The sequence below is a fragment of the Takifugu flavidus genome, chromosome 14 (genome assembly GCF_003711565.1).
Source record: "Takifugu flavidus isolate HTHZ2018 chromosome 14, ASM371156v2, whole genome shotgun sequence".
Lineage (NCBI taxonomy): Eukaryota > Metazoa > Chordata > Actinopteri > Tetraodontiformes > Tetraodontidae > Takifugu > Takifugu flavidus.
Window position 1 is genome coordinate 3754733 of NC_079533.1, and position 20230 is coordinate 3774962.

The 20230-nt window shown below is 41.0% G+C and overlaps 1 protein-coding gene across 3 annotated transcripts in view; it reads left to right on the plus strand.

The window, feature by feature from the left end:
* abr (ABR activator of RhoGEF and GTPase) overlaps positions 1 to 20230 on the plus strand; it is a 77399-nt gene that overhangs the window by 35166 nt on the left and 22003 nt on the right. For all 3 annotated transcript variants that reach the window (XM_057054764.1, XM_057054765.1, XM_057054766.1), the window contains 12 exons: positions 1027 to 1134; positions 1380 to 1440; positions 5331 to 5383; positions 5750 to 5890; positions 6036 to 6157; positions 7783 to 7951; positions 9064 to 9183; positions 9385 to 9460; positions 9574 to 9678; positions 11901 to 11975; positions 15207 to 15304; positions 15395 to 15526. In XM_057054764.1, the coding sequence (XP_056910744.1) occupies positions 1027 to 1134; positions 1380 to 1440; positions 5331 to 5383; positions 5750 to 5890; positions 6036 to 6157; positions 7783 to 7951; positions 9064 to 9183; positions 9385 to 9460; positions 9574 to 9678; positions 11901 to 11975; positions 15207 to 15304; positions 15395 to 15526 (1260 nt within the window). The remainder of the gene's footprint in view (positions 1 to 1026; positions 1135 to 1379; positions 1441 to 5330; positions 5384 to 5749; positions 5891 to 6035; positions 6158 to 7782; positions 7952 to 9063; positions 9184 to 9384; positions 9461 to 9573; positions 9679 to 11900; positions 11976 to 15206; positions 15305 to 15394; positions 15527 to 20230) is intronic.

Genomic DNA, 20230 nt, shown 5'->3' on the forward strand with positions numbered 1-20230 from the left:
GACTCGAAGTCCTGTGTTGCAGTGACAGACAGATGGACGTGTTTGACATCAATTGCATGATGACGTCAGCATCTTGGTTTCTTTCTGTTGTGCCCGCATAGACTTAGAATAACGAGTCGGAAACCTGTTGATGACACACGGCTATCTCTGTTTGCTTTGACATAACAGAGATTAAAAAAGGTGCACTGGTGCATTCACTGACTTAAGTCCGGTACATGAGTGTCATCAGTTTGGTTGAAGTGTGTATGATGGGCAGTGCCTTTGTTTTTCCTCCCTGTTCTCCTGAGGGGCGTATTGATCTTCTTCAGAAGGATGATTTCCTCATATTGGTGCTCAGGAGCCCACTATGGAGGAAATGGGAGAATGGGAAACATCATTAGAGAGGGAAAATCTTAAGGACAAAATTACTCAATCTTACTCATTCAGTGTTCAGCTGTAGCCATTCTCAGTCCTTTAATAGAAAGTTTTCATTTCATCAGCAGGCCTTTTCATGTGTAGCTGTAGCTGGATGCATATTCATACCCTGCTGATATGCAGCCTGCGTTTTAATGCATTTGCAGTTCAGTGCAACTGAGGGGGCTGTTAATAATGAGGAGAAGGGAAGACAACTGCCTTGGGGATAAAGATTAGCCCGTGTGCTTTTATGCTAAACTTGGTGTACATCTGTGCGTTTATACTGAACTATACTCTGAATTACATTTTCCAAATTTAATATAATAAAATAATGGCAGATGTGAGGTATTTCCACTGTCTTTTGATTGAATCTCATTACAGACCTGTTTGTCTTCATTCATCTGCCATGATTAGATGATCGCATGTTACTAGTGTTTTTTCATTTCAGAACATTTACAAACACAAATGATCAACTCCCTGTTTCTTAAAAGACCGAATAGTTGTGTTATTTAAAGTAACAAGGCATGTCGTGATATGATGTTATTTAATTTTGTTAAATAAGTTTGTAGTAGTGATGGGGTATGTCTCCAAGCTCTTTCTCATGTGTTCTCTTCCAACCTGCTGCTTTCATAGGCCAGTCAGCTGGGAGTGTACAAGGCCTTCGTAGACAACTACAAGGAGGCCCTGGAGACGGCGGAGAAATGCAGCCACGCCAACAGCCAGTTCCAGAAGATATCTGAGGTGAGTCCAAACACACACCTACCAGAGTTGTTATACTGGCTTGGAATTGTTCCAATTGATTGTTGGAATTGTTAAGGCTTTGTTTGACCAAATTGTACCCTTTCATTCCTGAAAAAAAAAATCACATACATTTACAATGTGAGTTAACTCTTAAATAAATTTAGTGATGATTTCACTTTATTAAATTTTGCAGTGCAAGTGTGTGAAGTGTTTATTTCATCATTACAACCTGCCATTTCTTCCAGAACCTCAAAGTTAAATGTCCTAAAGACTCTAAAGATTGTGCCACCACGGTCTCCATGGAGGGTAAGTACACGCGTGTGTGTGTGTGTGTGTGTGTGTGTGCGTGCGTGTGCGTGTGTGTGTGTGGTCACATCTTTTTTCACATTTATCTGAAAAACTTTGGCTGGCTGTATTTGCCGGTTTTCCTCTTTAAGACTCAGCTCTGCCTCTTCTACTTGTGTATGCAGTGGTGGGCTTTGAGAGAAAGCAAGTGTGTGTGAGAGCGCTCGCTTGCTCGCTCTCTCCCTCCCTCTCTGTCTCTCTCTATCTCTGTAACGGTCTCTGTGGCTGAGAAAAAGAGGCAGTGAGCAGGAAGATGTGGTGAAAGAAGGAAATGTGGGATATGGAGGTTCTGCTGGTGCTCAGACTGTGCTGTAACTGCACATACGGTAACGACTCTGCTTGCTTCTCTGGAAACCTGAACTGTTGTTTCTTTACTTTTTTTACCAACATCATCATCATCATCATCATCATCACAATGGAGTTGTTTGTCAGGTGTTTTATTGATGATGGATACCAGTAGGTGTGATCTTATGTTTACTATACATGTGCTGCTGTCATTCATTCCTTGAACTGTATGTGTCAGGTTCCGTTGAAGCGCCGGAGCTTGTGTCTGGTCTGGACTGTGAGCTTTTGAATGTGTCTCAGTGGGATCGACAGATCACCGCTGTCTTTTATCAAATTCAAATCTATAGGAGAATCTTTACTGTGTGCATATTTGTGAAGACACTGGGCACATTCAGACTTTAGAGAGGCTGCTTCGCCGAAGGAATATATATCACGAGTGAATCAGGATTGGTCATTAATTTAAATACATTAAAGAGCTGGTACATGAATTTACTTTGTCTCATGAACTTCAGGATAAAGAAGTTATGCAAGGAGAGAGACGATGATGAGCAAGTTGTGTGACTCCATCATGCTGAGGAACGGTTGTCAGTGTAGTCAGTTTTCAGCTCCTCGCACCTGTGAAGTATATGTTAATTTATGCATCATAAATCAGCAACAATCATGCAGCTTGGGATCATGCAGCTTTTCAGATCTAGATTTGTTCCCATCTTTGTCACTACACAACAGGCTGTAATTAGGGCTGCACTAAAAGAAATGTGCAAGCCTTTTTTCCCCCTGCATTTCTTGATTGGGGAAAAAAGTTCTGTTTGTCATATGATCACAGGTGAAAAAAATGTTAATTACAGTTCTATTGTTAAAACCCAATAATATAGAAGGATTCTTTGAAATCACTGTACTGCACGACCTACAGTGTTGGAATTTGTGGGTCTATTCTCATTTATAGCCTGATGTATCCGTGTATCTGGTCAGCAAATATGCATCCGCTTTACGTTCATGATAATTTTATCATTATTCATGCAAATCTGGCCTCACTTGATGCTTATCCATCAATCTTTACATATTTTCAGGATGATTAACATAAATGCAATGTAATGTATTTTATTTAGGAAAAAATTAGTCTAACTCAATCAAACAGCATAATCTGGGGGACACTTTTTTTGTCTCATAAAAAGTGGGACGTATGCTCTCCAGGAATGACTTTGTACGGGAGCAGAATGTTAAACCACCATACTCTTTTCTATGTTAATGAGGACTCTGCCATCTTCGATCCTTGTATACCCTCTGACTGACTGTGGATTCCTTTGGCCTGGCCTCCCTACTCTCTGCTCCTCATTTGATCTGGCATCAATGTCTGAATGTCTCCATGTTTAGGGTGGACTGGACAACCAAAAGCTGGCCCTGTCTGGCTGCTTTTTGCTTAAACACTTTCCTTCTATTCTCCTATTCCCTCACTGGCAAAGCTTTGTCCATGAGCTGAGTCAACACGTTGACCTTGAAAACACATCTGGTCTCAAACACTTCCCCGTGGCTCAGCATCGACTTCCTATAAGCTGTTCGTCTCTGATCATCTCTCTCTGTTCTCACCCACTCCATCCATGACTCCTTCCTGCACCGTGAACTTTGCTTCACCGTCTAGATTTCAGAGAGGATACTTTAAAAACATGTCTCCTGCATCGAATCATTGCATCGGTACAACACACAAGAAGTAAGGTTTTATGCTGCTGTCCTGAAAATAGACTCATCCATAGCGGACTTGAGGAAAAATACAATCACTGATGTTGTAGTTATTTTTTTAGCCTATCATTCAGCAGCAAATTTTAGCAGATCAGTCATTTGCACATAAAGAATAACTGAGGCTAGAGGGAAGTGAGTTTAATGATTGGAGGAACAATCACATCTCTAGTATGGTTTTTTTTCAGTTCGGATGAGAAGCACGAGGTTACAAATTAATTATTCACCATTACAGTTGATTCCCTGATTTGCTGGGTCTCCTGAGCCCTGCTGCAAGAGTGGAGCAAGCAGCAAAATTATGGTCACTTATTATAATAATGAATTTCTTGATTTAATTTAGAATTACTTGACTTGAGCTCTTGTCAGCATTTGCTTGGGATTAAATGTAAAGTTTTGATGATTCTGCTACTGTCTCCTCATTTGATCATATAAAGGCAGACATTACAGTTATGATCTTATCTACTGTTTTATTTTGGCCAGACTCACAGAAATAGTCTTCCAGCGGTGATCTCACCCTCGGAGGAGGCTGGAGCAGGGAGTCATCCCATGTAACTGATACAGCTTGCAATGTTTTTTTTTTCTCTAGAAGATTATATATAATTTATTAATTATTTATTTAACTTTTGTGAAGGTTACTAACATTTCTAGCATCATAACTGTTCTTTATTGGGTTTTTAACAATCTATGCCAGTCAGTGCTGGTCATTTACATGCCTGCTGTTCGATCCTCCATTTTGGACCTGTTCTTAGATCAGATGACTATGTGACCTTGATCCCAACCAACAGTGTGGGGAAAAACGTGACTGTAATCTTGTAAATATTGGCAATCACAGTAGGAAATTATAGGTTGTTGATATCAAGTTAAAGAATTCTTTATTGTGCACCCTTCATTTTAACAGTAGTTGCATTTTTAAATACACGTATGCACTGTAGTTAGAGGTGTTTGCAGTCTCTGTACGTCAGCCGTGGAGCTCCTTTAATCCTCCTGCAAGCAGGTTCAGTGGACCAGGACTATTGATCCAGGCTGCTGTGTTAATGACCGGAAGATGCAGAAAGCATCAGCAGGGCCTGCTCGGAGATTCTCTTTGTTCTGTGTGTGTGTGTGTGTGTGTGTGTGTGTGTGTGTGTGTGTGTGTGTGTGTGTGTGTGTGTGGTGTGTGTGTGTGTGTGTGTGTGTGTTTATGTATGTATGTATGTATGTATGTATGTATGTATGTATGTGTGTATGTATGTGTGTGTGTCTGTGTCTGTGTGTCTGTGTCAGGAAGTGGGGGGAGCATATGAAAACATGTCTGTCCTGATTTCTATTCTTATTTATATGCAACACTTTGTTGCTGCTGTAACTGTTTTTAAACCGCTTTATAAACTTTGATGTTGATGATGATGATGTTGTCAAGCCAAATTTCTTACATGGTTTTTGAACTTTAAAGAAAGATGAAGCAAGAATGAATTACAGAAAAGTGGAAATGAAAAAGAGCGACAGACACTCATGGTGCTCCTCAGTTGTAGGGCTTCCTGTATTTCTCACAGGAAGCTTTTAATTAAATGAACTCGGTGGAATCTTAATTTTCACAGGTGTTTCAGGCCTAGTGGGCATAAATGCAGGTGCATTTTATATATCAGTGCTCACATTTGAATAGAGTGAAACCATGAATGCTGAGGAGCAGACAACATTACGATTGATCTGCAGCTAAAATAGAACGGAGCCCCTGTTGTTTAGTTGAGCGGAGTGGAAGTGTTTGTCCTTGTTGGAGCTGTAGATGTGTGACCTCCTGGGTGTATTTGTGTGTGAGCGCAGCAACTCTGACTCATGGTCGCCTTCTTCTCTCCCGACAGCTCTGCTTTACAAGCCCATCGACCGTGTGACCAGAAGCACGCTGGTCCTTCACGTGAGTACACCTCCTTCAGTCGGCAATAATTTAAACAGGTTTGGGAGATATTTTACTATATTGTTGCCTTTATTCCCCTACTGTATTGCTTTATAAGCTTTTCTCATATGAATAAATAAAAAGTGCCACTCAGGTGTGCAGCCATGTCTGTAGTTACTCATGGCCGCTAATTAAAAGTGATGTTGGATTTTAAAAAGATACAGTCGCTCAAGTTTTTTATTATTCATTTACTACTAAAGGAAGATGCTCAATTAAACCCATCAGCACACGTATAGGGTTCATCTCAGTGCAGTTCATCATATCTATACCTTGTGGAGAGGTTCAGTGTGTTTTTTTCCATTGGTAACGTGCATGTTCATGGTACAGGACCTGCTGAAACACACTCCTAAAGACCACCCAGACTTCCCACTGCTGCAGAACGCCCTGCGGATTTCTCAGAACTTCCTCTCCTCTATCAATGAGGAGATTGACCCTCGCAGAACTGCTGTGACCACACCCAAAGGAGAGGTGTGTGTTAGTGTTTGCAAAATGTCTATTTTTGGGACCTTTTAAAATTATTCTTTTTAAAGTTAGCTGCAAAACACAGGAAATACATGTCACGCTTCGAGTTTTCTGTAGCAGCCAACATGAAGTGACGTCATTGTTTTTTCAGGCCCGTCAGCTGGTGAAGGATGGCTTCCTGGTTGAGGTGTCGGAAAGCTCCAGGAAGGTCAGACATGTTTTCCTCTTCACCGATCTGCTCCTCTGTGCTAAGATGAAGAAGACAGCTGTGGGGTGAGTGCAGGGTGACCTTTCTTCTGTCAGCCAGTGTAGAAAGGCATGCTACAGATGTGTGAATACACATTTTCAAACGTTAACTTCCTCAGAGAAGCAGCATGTCCTCGATTGGTGTTATACCTGTCGACACAAACAGAGGTTTGTGTTTCCCAGACTGCAATATGAACTTCTTTGGCACCGCTTGTGCAACCACATTTACAGAAGGGCCTGCTCCTTGCTTGGCTGGCACGCTGGCCACTGTTAGACTGACTGGATCTCATTTTGGTTGACATTTGTTGTTTGAGTCATTTGTCGCTGCTTCTCACTCAAGAAGCACACTGTGCCATCTCAACATTGCTGCCCACATGTTCACAAATGCACACACATTCTTGTATTTCTATTTTTTGAGGACTTTCCCAGACATAATTTATTCCCCAGCCTCCTAACCCTATGTCAATGTCTAATCATAAACCTAATCCTAACCTCAATTTTAAAATATCAACCTTAAAACCAGTAAAAATGTCCTCACTTCCCAAAAAAAGTCTTCACGTTTTTGGTAAAATTTTGGTACTTAATATGCAGCAAGTAAAAAAACACACACACAGCCTGAGTAGAGTAGCTGACCAGAAAGAGATGTATCATTTAGGCTAATTCATCCCAAATCAGCTCCATTCTTAACTGCAATGGAGCCTCTCTTTGGATGTATATGCTTTTTTCCTGGTTTATGGATTTTTACAGTTAGGGATTGCATTGAGCTTTCTTTGGCAATGTTATTTTAAAAATGGCGATAATATGTATCAATCTGCTCTAGCTTGAATATTTGCTGGTTGCTGTGTATATATGAGATGATAAAAAAACAGCAGATGATGGATTGTCTTTGCTCCGGCACCATAGCTAAATTTAACACAAACTCAATAACCTCCACAGATATAGGGATTATCTACAAATTAAAAACCTTTCCCAAAAGACCAGAAAGCACTACAATACAGTGGACTTGATAAAGAACATACAGTTTTTTTTAGCCTCAGATAAACTGATGGACTCAGACAGACACTAATAACTAATTTCCCACTGCAGAACACACACTTTGTACCATTAAAACTATCCTGTATGAATATAACATGCACAATTTTACAGCCAATTTAATCCTTGATCATTTTTCTTCCAGAATAGAGTCTGCGGCTCTAGTTGCTTAAATGAAGGTGTCACAGTTTAATGAATGAGCAGCTCACAGGAACGATAATGAGAGTCACATTAGTACCGTAATGAAGCACATACGTCCTCTCGGCTCTGCCAGCAACCTTTCCATAAATGTAGATTTGTGTCTGGATTAAGACAGGCGGCAGTTCTTTTTGTCGAGATGAAGCTTGATGAAGCGTCTACATATATAATTAATTTCTTTGTCTATCACATTCAGAATGGTGTGTGGTTTTATAGCTAATATAATATATTTAATTTATAGCTTGATTTTATATTAATAACTAAGATTGTAATTGTTTTCTTTTATATTGTGCATTATTATTTACAGTTTTCTTTTGAGTTAATCCTTTTACATGCCATGACAAGAAGTGCTGTCCCAATATTATAAATGAACGTGTTAATGACAGCCTTTATGCTTCCTTCCATTCTTTTCTCATTGACAGTCGCCATCAGCAGTATGAGTGCAAGTGGTACATCCCCCTGGCAGACCTGACCTTTCAGACCCTAGACGACTCAGACTCTTGTCATAGTGTCCAGGTCCTGCCTGAGCACGAGATAGAGGAGATGAAAATCAAGATCTCGGCCTTGAAGAATGAGATCCAGAAAGAGAAGGTACAGTTGGTTCAACTTCTGGGGATATTTTCAACAAACACTGTTCTGAACTTGTTTTTGCAGTTCTTCCTAAAACAACTGAGACTCACAGGCTGCTACAGCACTTAACTGCAGATGAAGTGCACATTATTGAGAAGTGGTAAAATCAGCCCTCAATGTTGTTGGCCTGGCCTGGAAAAAACACATCAAGGGGCAAACCTGTTATGGCTGAGCATCTGCCAGTGACAGTCTATTTTTACTGTCTGATGATGGCATGACTAAGTGGGAGACGGTGCCTAAATTAAGCTCATTGTGGGTTAGCACAGGAAGAGCTGGTCAAATCTGCCTACATGAGTTAAATCATTGGACAGTTTTTATCCTGGCAGTTTGATATCTGCAGGTGGCTGCAGTGGATAGATTTACAACTCCTGACCATTGAGGGTTTCTTTAGAATGGACCACTGGTTCACATGTTCAGTTAATAAATAAAAATTACTGTAGAAGGAAATCTTGGCTGATGCGTCCCGGGTAGTTTTTGATAGTTATTGACTCCCTTCCATTATTCTTCTGTATTTTAAACTTGTGGGAAGTTTGGATTTCATGAATGTCACATGCAGTAGCTTTGTTTTGTCGTCATCGTGTGTCAGCCTTCTGGTTTATTGCAGCGCTGTTAAAACGATTAAATGACGCAGGTTGGGGGACCAATTTTGCTTAAAGCTCCTGAATACACGTCCATTCCTCTGACTTTACAACCTGGGGGTTTGGGAACACCAAAAAATCCCTGTTCTTGCCCTTGATGGTGTTGTCGACACATGGTAGAGTAGGCTGGTGAAGTGACATTAAGCTAATTGTATCCAGACTGTGACTCACAACTTCCTGTTAAGAGTGGGAGGGCATTCTTCCCTGCTGATAAGAAATGCTTTTGAAAATGCAAAACAAAACTGTCAGGATACTTAGAACATTGTTGATTTTACAACTGAAAGGAAATAGAAAAAAATAGTTAGCCAATCCAGGAAGATTTGTTGCTGTAAATCATTTACTTTTTGTTACACAATCCATCATTTTAACATGGCTGATTCATTCACTTGCAGTCCTGGCTCTAACATTCTGCATCACTGATTTCTGTGCGTTCAGAAAGGACCGAAGGGTCAGAGTCGTGTGGAGCGACTGAGGAAGAAGATGAATGAGCAGGAGTCGTGGCTGCTCCTGCATTCCCCCACCATCCCCTTCTGCATTCACAACAAACACGGAAAGGTGCTCAGCTGATCCTTTTTTCTGTTTGGATGCATGCAACTGCAGTGTTTGAGTTTTACCGCTAGATGGAGACATTCATCAATGTAAATTGCGTTGCATCTAACGTTGTCTTACATTTAGATGGCTTTTGAGATAATTAAACAACTTTCCCAAGTGTTGTTTGATGATATATTAAATGCTTCTCTTTCTGTCTGTATCCAGAGCTACCTGTTTCTCCTGTCCTCAGATTATGAGAGGTCAGAGTGGAGGGAAAGCATACAGAAACTCCAAAAGAAAGGTAACATAGCTATTAATACTGTTTTTCTGAAAACATTTTTTCTTGAAAAATGTGTACATTGTCTCAAAATGGTTAAAACCTTTTGCTAAAAGTAGTTGGTCTGTGTTTTTCAGACCTCCAGTCTTGCGTTTTAAGTTCTGTCGAGCTGCAGGTCCTGACCAGCTCCTGTTTCAAGCTTCGAACTGTCCACAACATTCCTGTTACCAGCAATAAAGACGGTAAAGAACTAAAAATTTTTTTTTTGGTCTGCTGTTTGCTTCATTTATGCTTCTCTTATTTCACGACACAAAAAGCCACAGAATTGGGGAGGGTGCGCTCTGCAGGAGGGAATGTAGGTTACAATATGTTTCTCATCCAGCTCATGGCAGCCTGTGCCACGCAGTATGATGGCTGTGGCCTGTTCTGATCAGTCAGTTCTTGTATGTTTGTGTTTGCTCCAGATTTCAAAGATGTGCCATTCTCAGAACCTTGTGGTGCCATTAAAGCCAGATGGCTGATGTGCTCTGATCTACCCAAATGGCATTTGCATGCACCCAAAATACCTATGAAAAACCACAGAGCTCACAGAATGTTCGATATGCTGAAAGGCATGCTTTTTCATTGGCACCATGCTGGAGACAAAAAAGGTTTAAGCTTGTTTTCTATACAATGGCAGCTCTGTCATTGACTCTGGTTACTGTTTATTGTGGTGACAGAAGGAATTCCTCTCTCATTTAAGTCTGAAGTTAAGTAAAAGAAAAAAGTCAGCATTCTGTCTGAACTCTGCCAGATGTTTAGATCAAAATTGTAATTCGGTGTTATTATTTTTATATTCAGTTTATTATCCTTTGGTTTGAGGCTCATTTCTCCATTCCTCCATTAATTATTTAATGCAGTACTTCAAAGATAAAGCATCATCCCTTCCAGGTACAGCGCAGCAGCAGCCCAGGCTTTCATATCAGGCTAATTAACATTCCTGCTTTTCTGATCATCAGTTTAAAGGCTTGAACAAGCTTTTCAGTGTATCAAATCACACTGTAGAAATTAGCATGAGAGTCTGTCAGTGCTCACTTTAGCTGTATTGAACCATCTGTTCATCCATGTTCAGGTACCATCTGCTCACACACACACACACACATACACACACACACACACACACACACACACACACACACAGGGAACACAGTCAGAGTTTAAATGGAGACCAGCTGGTGAAAGAATGTTTCTCATAACTGAAGATGGATAGTTACGTGCTCATACTTGGCTGCATCTGATTGAGGAGTTATCAATTATCAAATATTCCTCAGTTTATTGTTGATGCTTCCATTGAATCCAAGGAGACTCATGTTTTTCTGGAATCAGGGCCCCCCTTGATGTTGACCCTCTCTGTGCTGCTTGTATGAAACACTTGTGTTTAACCCTATGCAGGCGGTTGACCACTCTGCTGTCAGATTCCTAGAGTGAAGCTCCAAACAGTCCCTTTAGCCTTCTTGGTGGTTTGTTTACCAGGAATGCCGCATAGGAGTGCAGATCAGACTACAAACAGCCACCATCAGACCAAACTCTACAGCCAAGTTATTCTTGTACAGGCTGTGCTTGTGTGAGCTCTGTTAGCCACAGAAAGGCTGTAACAAGTACTTTCAACGTCTTATTATCAGCCATTTTCTACACTAAGTCCAGGCCAGTTATTTCTACATCTCCTCTCAAGTATCAATAGATTCCTAGCTATTTTTTGTGGTGTGAATTGTTAGCACAGTAAACTACGTTTTTCTCCCGTACCTGAGTCACGTGCTTTTTGGAAATCCTTTGTTCTGCAATGCAGACAGCCATGTGCTCACGGGGTTAGGGGGTTGCATATTTGTGAAATTAAGGTGACCCAATCAAGTATAACTGATTGATCTACTTTATAGGTGGTTTTCCGCTGACAAAAGAGTCAAACCAGACTTTTTTATGAAAGTTACAAGATGGATGGATATTAATTGTTTCTTTTTGGCACAGTCACAGAGAAGGGTAATTAGGACCACATTATAGACACAACTGCTGCAGATATGATCTAATATGAAAAAAGACTGTCCTGTAGAGGTCACATGAAGAATTCTGATGATCACAATGGTGATTAATGATCATATTTTCTCACATGATAGGTCAGAGAGAGAATGCTGGAGGAACTTCAGTCCACTCTCATAAAACACTCATCATTTAACACTCGTCATCACTTAAAACATCATCATTCCCTTCTTCATGTGTATCAAAACACTGAAAGTTTTGAAATAGTAGAAGAGTTTTTTTTCACAATGAATTGATTTCACTAGCAGAGGCAAATTGATATGGACAGATGACAGTGCTCAGTGAGGGAACATTTTCAGGCAGAAACAGGAAATGCTGGAGAAGCTCAAAGGTCTGTTCTTTAATGTTCACATCACAACTGCTTCTCTGCTTACACCCCATGTTTGTGCTCCAGATGAAGAGACTCCGGGACTATACGGATTTCTTCATGTGATCGTCCACTCTGCCCAAGGATTCAGAGATTCAGCCAGTAAGTTCTTAACTGCACATGTGCACCGTCTGGCACAGCATCCTGTTACACATATCTGCTGTCCATATATAAGTGTGCCAACAACACCCAATCCATCTGATGATCCGTTTGATCATGGTAAGACTTTCCACAGAATGGTCTGATCCGGAGACAAATTGATGCCAAGAGAGAAAAGGAAAATCTCAGAAGTAAGGTGGGAGCTGTGGGGGCATTTCTGTGGTTGGTTATAATAGACAGAAAATAAAAATTGTACAAACTCAGTCAAGGGAAACTGCTTGCATTGAAGTGATGCGTTGACAGGTTTGTGTCACTGGTGGAAAACTTGTGCTGTTCTATTCTTTCTGCACCATTGCACTGTTACCAGTTCTGACATCAACTATCTAAGACAGAGATGCAGGAATGCTATTTTTCTCAGTTACCGTGACAGCCTTTGGACTGTGAAAGATGGCCCGCTGTAAATTCTGGGGTAATGGATTGGAAAGCTCTCTCCTCTGAAAGCCTGTTTGATCCTCTGTAGACTGCAGATAACCGAGGGCTTTAGAAATCGTGTGTATGTGCGTGCCTGTGTTTATATGTGTGTAGAAGTTGAATAGTTTCACTGATGCTGTTTGAGCTCACTGTATAGAGAACCAGTGTTGTGCTGATGGTGAAGAGCACTGCACAGACAATTAATCCCCAAATGAATTCATAAAACACACTGTGTTTAATGCACCAACTGAACAAAACTGGTGTAAACGCATTGTGAAGTCGAGGCCAAAATGTTTTTTTAGTTGTCTAAAAATGACTCAATGGAAAATCTGAAATAACATTTATGCAGAGGTTTAGTATTGCTCACTTATTTGGAGAGAGCTCACTGATGGAGTCAACAGCTGTGCTCAGCGTGCACCACATCTGCCACAGAGCACCTGTGTTTGTATCTCAGGTTAACTGTTTTGTTCCGCACCTGTGAGAACGAAACCAAGAATTAACCTGTGAATCTGTCGTCCGCTATCAGACGCTTTACATGCACTTGTCACCCAGATCAGCTGACGTTTCTGATGGTTGTAGGTGACGATTTTGAGCTACTTTTACTTTTCCATCAAAACATCTAATAAGAAGCATGAACCGGATTATCAGATGATAAGACTTCTGTTATTCATGTCACAAGTATCTTTTCCAAGGGGAAACGACACTAATTTGGGCCCAGGGCAAAGTACTCAACTGGGTCACACAGGAGGAGGCAGGGAGCTGAAAACCTTCCAAACATTTCTAGGGAAAACCATGGAAAACACAATATGGTAGAGTTCACGTTGCTCCAGATTTGTGTGAACATGGAATTGTTGAAATCAAACAATGAATGATCTGGAGTGAGTTTGAGTGTTCCTAAAAATTTCCTTTTTAATTAATGATTCATCCTCCAGTTATTTTGTTTTCCAAGAGTTCTACAAAGAACCATAGTTAGTCAGTAGAACAGGCAATTTTCATGCATCCATGCAATAGTGTGGGGGTCACAATTATGTCTGTTCCTTGTTTTGTTGTCACAGAGGTGTATTTGCTCCACCAGCCTTTAAACTAATCACACAGGCAGCCAGTGTGCCATCGATTAGTTGATTTGATTATCACTTCTAATTCTGCGAACCCACTGTTTGACCCTGCATCTAACAGGGCCTCCAGCAAAGCTCAGCCTTCTATTAGAACACACACACCGCAAGGACAATTGATTGAGATGGAGAAGGATGCCGTCCATTAAGCCCTACATTCAGATGGCAGAGACCCCATACTGTCCAATTTATCCCGCTTATTCTAGGAGCCTGCTGGTGTCCTGTCAGGGAAATGAAAACCCATGGAGGTCTGTCCTACATCACAAAACTTTCCTGGATTCACTGGGAGAACAAAAATGATCTTGTGTTAATTTGTTCCCTTTGGTCTGGGCTTATAAAGACAGAACACAAACAGGAGTTGAAACTGAATTGTACCTTCCCCCTTAAGTAATAAACTGGCTGGATTTTCTTTAACATCCATCAATTCACAGAAGCTGTCTGACTGTGTGTTTGCCTCCACGGCAGATCCTGAGGTTGAACCTACATGCTTTAATGTCTCTGTTCATAGCGGATGTCTTCAATAATAACATATGGTCACGTTTCCTTCATCCTACCAGCCATAATTCCATCCTCACTGGGAGCAATTACATGAGAACATTTCATGATGCTGAGAGAACAAACAAAGTCGGAACGGAACCAGATGGTAATGAGCTTCCACTCTAATGTATGGTGGCCTTGTGGTTGGCTCTGAAGTTGCAGATGGGGTGGGTTCCTCTCGCCCATCAGTGCTCATGCAGGTTGTATGTTTGGTATCTGTTGGTAACCAATAACCAGCCGGTTAAGACAGTGATTTTGATGTTGTGGTGTGAATATATGGTCTGTCACTCTACGGGTGTTAGTGGGTATATAAGATGCGTTTGGCTCTCTGCATCTCCTCCTCTGTCAGCCTGTTGGTGAAAGGTTGTGTGGTACATCCATCCATCATGCTGTCAGGTGGAGGTTATCCCCAGGGAGTTGATTGAGCTGTGGAATGGATTATAGACACTTCAGACAGCTGGCAGCCATGTCTGCAGGAACTGCTCGGGAGCATCCGAAGAAACACATTAACAGACTTAATTGGCTCATGTAAGAACTGAGTGGAAGCAGATCCCAGAGGAGCGGCAACTCTAGTGTGACTGGTGTGGGGTAATGAGTGGACAGGGGGGTTATGTGACACACTTAAACCTACTGACCATTAAATAATGTCCCCAAGACCAGTTCACACTTTCAAACATTGCCAATGTTAAGTAATAGGTATGCAAGAACACTTGGAATAGTATTACTAAGAGGAGTGACATTGTTGGTTTTAACATTCCAGATATTGATCTAGACTTACCGTAACAAATAAGGCACAAAGGCTGTGACAGGAAGAATTGGAGGACAAAGCAGAAGTGTTGACTCATCAGTTTGTGTAGAAAATCAATCACTAGCTAAACGGATGATTGATCAATTGATTTGGATATACCTTTAAACCTTGATGGTTAATGTTTAAATTATAGAGGCCACAAAATGACTACAGGAAACAATGATTTTTCCCTGACATACATGAAGAGCACAAATTTGATCTTTCTGTGGAATGCATATTTGAACTATAGAATGACATTCTCAGAGTGTAATTTTTATTGTTCAACTTCTAATAAAGCTAATCGCTCCCCTCTGTTTTCCCTCATAGATCTGTACTGCACTCTGGAAGTGGACTCATTTGGATACTTTGTCAGCAAGGCCAAGACACGTGTCTTCAGAGACACCACTGAACCTCAGTGGAACGAAGTCAGTAATCCAGGATTCATCCGACTGTTTGTGTCCCCATTACTGCAACATTTGGTCCAAATTCTCTGCATCAATGTGATTTTTTTAAAGGAGTTTGAGATTGAGTTGGAAGGCTCCCAGTACCTACGGATCCTGTGCTATGAGAAGTGCTATGACAAAAGCATGCTCAACAAGGATGACAATGAGATTGTGGACAAGATCATGGGAAAAGGGCAAGTCCAGGTAAGAAAATAGTTTCTGACAGGCAGCTCAGGGAGAGACGTTTGTGCTCTCTTGGGGATGTTTCCCAGAATGTGACTCATTTTAATTAGAGTGGTTTTGTTGTGTTGTCCTCTAATGGTTCTGGTTGAATTAACAGTCTGACTGAGTTTACTTAAGGGGGATTTCCTATGTCTTCTTTTGAGAAATGCCCCTATTAAAATCCCTATGTCTATTTAACTCTGTGTCGTCCGTATTCCCAATGGTGGATTTCCGAAACACGTCTCCTCCAGTTTGCAGGATTGTGAGATATATTTCTTTCACAAATCTTATGTAAATATCTGTAAATCAATTCCTCCTATTTATACTAATGCACGTGTCGGTTTTTAGCTATTTTAGGAAGCTGCTTCGAATGCTATTGAACTTAGTATAAGATATGAAGCTTTTCCATCAATCGGGACCTGTTTGTCACTGCTGCATGTGGAGTAACTGCTGTAGCTCCAGATGAAAGTCCCGTCACCAACAGAACTCAACTGGGAATCTAAACCTTGTTATCGAAGTTCTTCAGGGGTGCAAACATGAAACCAGAGGTTACATCTTGCATCTCGAAAACATCTCATCTCTGGTCCCTGCTCACATCCAACTTCCTGTTCTGCATCAAACAGCCTGGATGGAAGAAAAAAAACTCCCACTGCATATTTGTTGTTCCATTTCCTGTGTGTCACCATTATTTATTTTTAAATATTTTGATCTTTTAGCTTGACACTTGCTTCTCTAATGTTGCCCCCAACTTCCTCTCAAAGCCAAATGAGAGTGGCAGCTCCAGTTCCTCAAGCCTGTCAGATGCCCACACACAGCAGAGGGTTTTAAGTGTATCCTTAACAGCCTCCCACATGTCTAAGTGTAGTAAAATAATAATCAATCCTTTGCATTTGGCTAGTCTATCTGACAGCCACCTGCCTTGCTGCCAGTCACAGGACAAGCACTCTGTTGTTGCGGCTGCTGGGAACATCTACTTCCAGCCAACAACTGTGAAGATAAATATATAAATAAATACACCACATGTTTGTTGGCTCACTGTGAGAATGGAAAAAAGATAGGGGGATAGAAATTGAGAGCAAGAATGGCATGTTCTGTCCCAGACTCCGGCGGTGGGAAAGTGGGTATGAGTGTGTTCGAAGGCTAAGTTTGAGAATGAGAGAGTTGGGAGAGACCAGGTAGTGAATTGCTTGTCAGGCAATTTTACTGGGAAATAAATCTTTTTGAGAATGCACCGCTAAAATGTGGGTTTTGCTGTGTCAGTGGGACAGAGTGACCCAAAGATGTGGCAGGGCTGGTGGGCGACTGTGCAGATGACTTGCAAGTATGAAAAAAGAAGCTTTTTTTGTAAAGGAAATTTCAGAGGCACATCAGTCCACAGTGCATACCTAAAGATACTTTCACTTGGATCCAAACTGTTTGCTTTCCTGGTAAAGTGGAGTTTAGAAGGGGCCTTCAGTGTTTTGTTTTCTTCTCTGGGGACCCTCTGGTTTATTTAACAAGCTTGAGGAATACTGACAGACCGTAAAAGGGCATATCTGACTGGGACATTTTTTTTTTTTTACAATCTACTGCTACTTCACGATGAGAATGCTGTTTACATCTGATTTCAGACAGAGAATTTATTTATGGTCTGTATTCTCATGTTTTACAGATGGTATATTGTACATTTATGGATGGATGTGTGGATTGACAGCCACCATATGCATACATCAACACAGGGAAGCAAATGTATATGCTCCCCAAGCTCGCGTTGGCTAAAACATCACCATTTATTTGCAGGAATCCATTGTTGATGCACCCTGAACAGATAACCTCTGATCTCTAAGGTTGTGCTGTTAATCCTCCATTAAATGGCGACATTATTGGATTTACACTCACCCCGTCTATCAAACTGACAGCATAAAATGGATTGCTGAATGTCTCCAAGCAGGCGATCTGGGTAATTGATCAGTATCTGCTCCTGAAGTTGTCAGATAAAGAAAGCACGGCCTCTGGCATCTAATTTTCTTGGCACATGTCACTGATCCGTTTTCTCCTTCACTGTGTGTCTATTGGGGAAACAAACAGTATATACACAGTATGACCTAAATTACAATGCTTTTATTTCTGTACTGGTCGGCAGTCAACACTGGACTTTGAATTTGTCTTTCTGAATAAGCTGAGGCATTTCTAGATTAACTCTCTTAGTGCATCATTCTGTGGAATTTTCATCAGTTTTCCCATTTCATTTGAGGGATTAGAAACCTCTAACTGCATGTTCAGCCTGACTGTTTTGCCTACTGATGTGCTGTGTGAATTCTACCAATGACCCTTATGTGTCAGCTGTTGCTTGCATTACTTTTCCTTGAAGGACCAGTTACATAACCATTGCAGGCCTACTGCTCAGTGAGGTGGGACCAAATGATATCAGCCAGCATTAGCAGTCATTCTATCTGGGAACCAATCGCAGGCCTCGCTGTTATTTTTCATCCTGTCAGCTGAAGCTTGCCATCTTTCATCCACACATCAGCACCAACAAGGAATGTGTTCTCTGGACAGGGAAAATGTGCTTCCACAGTCAGTAATGAGTTCCTCAAAGCTCCAGACTGAAGCTGAGGCATTTCTACATCAGAGCTTATCTAATGTCATGAGAAAGGTGGATAAACAACAGGAAGTCAGTTGTTGCAGTTTGATCAGACTGTAAAAGCATTTACCGGTAGCTGTTTTAGCTCCTGCAGAGGCTTTAAGAGACAATCATGGAGACAGTGGCATTCTTTCAAACTCATTGTCATTGTTTGTGATTAAGTGTGGCTTCTACTGTTCAGGATCAGTATGTGTAAGTAAATAATTATTATTGCTGAGAATGTTTCCTATACTCATCATATGATACTTGCTCTCGCTATTGTCCTCTCTTGCATAAGGTACTGTCAGGTACCACTAAGCTAGCCCACAAAATTTGGTCGCCCATTGATGTTGGATCGCATTCTCAATCCAGAGAATTTTGGTATTGGTAGCAAAAGGAGGAAGAGGCATTTATGTTGTTCCGGGCAGCACTATTCTGCATATCTGAAGCCAAACAGCTAGACGAGTGGTTGCATTAACTGGCATTACTGGGAAACACAGCTGCAGAGGGGTTGTAAAGTTTGAAAGCGAGCATCTAGCTTCATTATCTTTCTGCATTTAAGACCCCATTCTTGAACAGGCAGAAGTTTGAGGATTACATGTTAATGTGAGGATCGATGGGTTGATGTGTAATTAATACACTGCTACTCATTTGTTTTGGAGCTTATTAAAAGGTGAAACACTTGAAACTGCAGATTATATATACCAATATGATCTCTCAGCACTCAGTCAAACATGCACGTAAATATCAGGCTGTCAGGGGAGTCTTGCATGGTCAGAGCAGTTTGTTCATCATGTGTACTTTGTCATTTGTGGTCATGTGAAAAAAATTGTTTCCATGTAACTCTGAGTCAACAGTGCTTGTAATAACCTTTTTTTCATTTCATAGAAATGGGAGCTCTCTTTGAGTTGTAATTTCTCTCCACGATGCTTCATCTCTGCCTCACAGTACTGTATTTTTGTGGAGCACAGAGCTCCGGAATTGTAATATGGTGTTTGTTTACACTTCCAAGTATTAAGACAAAGTAGCATTTTAAAAATGGGGGCAGCTGCCTCACACACATACACACACACACACAAACAACAGACACACAACCACACACACAGAGCTGTCAGCAGCATTAACAGATGGGATTGTGCTGTGGGTTTTCAGCCCCCGGGGATAAACCAGACTCCCATGCATACACACCGACACAAACATGGGTGTTGGGTTAATGTATTGCAAATGATATCAATGAGTTACCTGCATGTGCCTTTTATCTGGTGAGATATATGTTTAAATGGGGCTGGAGATGTAGTGTGCATGTATGTGCTAACCTATGTACATTCACATACAATAATAGAGCATGTCCAAGCCGTTGCTTTTTTCCTAATTGCTATTAAGCCCATTTATTTTGTTCCATCTCATTTCCGTGTCATTTTGTGAGGCTCATCTCTCATGATCCGCACATATGGTGCTTCTTTTATTGATGAGTCCCAATTAAGCCGACCACCTCCTCCACACCCGTGATCTGTAGAGCTGATAGCAGCATTTTGATGGATTTATACACTGTTCTCATCATCTTCACACAAAGAAGTTCCTCTGTCTTGCACATCTCACTTTGATAGCCTTTGTTTTCACATGAAACAACTTGCTGGCTCTCAGGATCTGTGTGCTATAAAAACCTGCACACATCATTGTGCTCAGATCATACATGAATCTGTGGGATTGAGATGAGAAAATACCTGAGCTGTCAAATCGAGTTTGTGTACATGAACCAAATATACTTTGTCATTGGTTGGATGCATTTATTTCTCCTGGAGAGGTTCTGCTGTAGTGAGTTCCAAAGAGTCAAGATGCCAAATGTGTCCAAATGTGTTTGCTGCTAAACTGCTTATGAAATGTTTTTCACAGCTTTGAATACAGTACACAAAATTTTACTAAACCCTAAACTGGAGACTTAAAAAAAATAGATAAGACTGAATCTCAGCTTCTGGACTTGCTACAAGTTGGAAACATTTTACAGATTTGCTTCCACTAATAGTGGTGGAGTGATGTGCGTAGGTAGAGCCAAACAGAGCAGCTTCACAGGAACAGTTGAATCA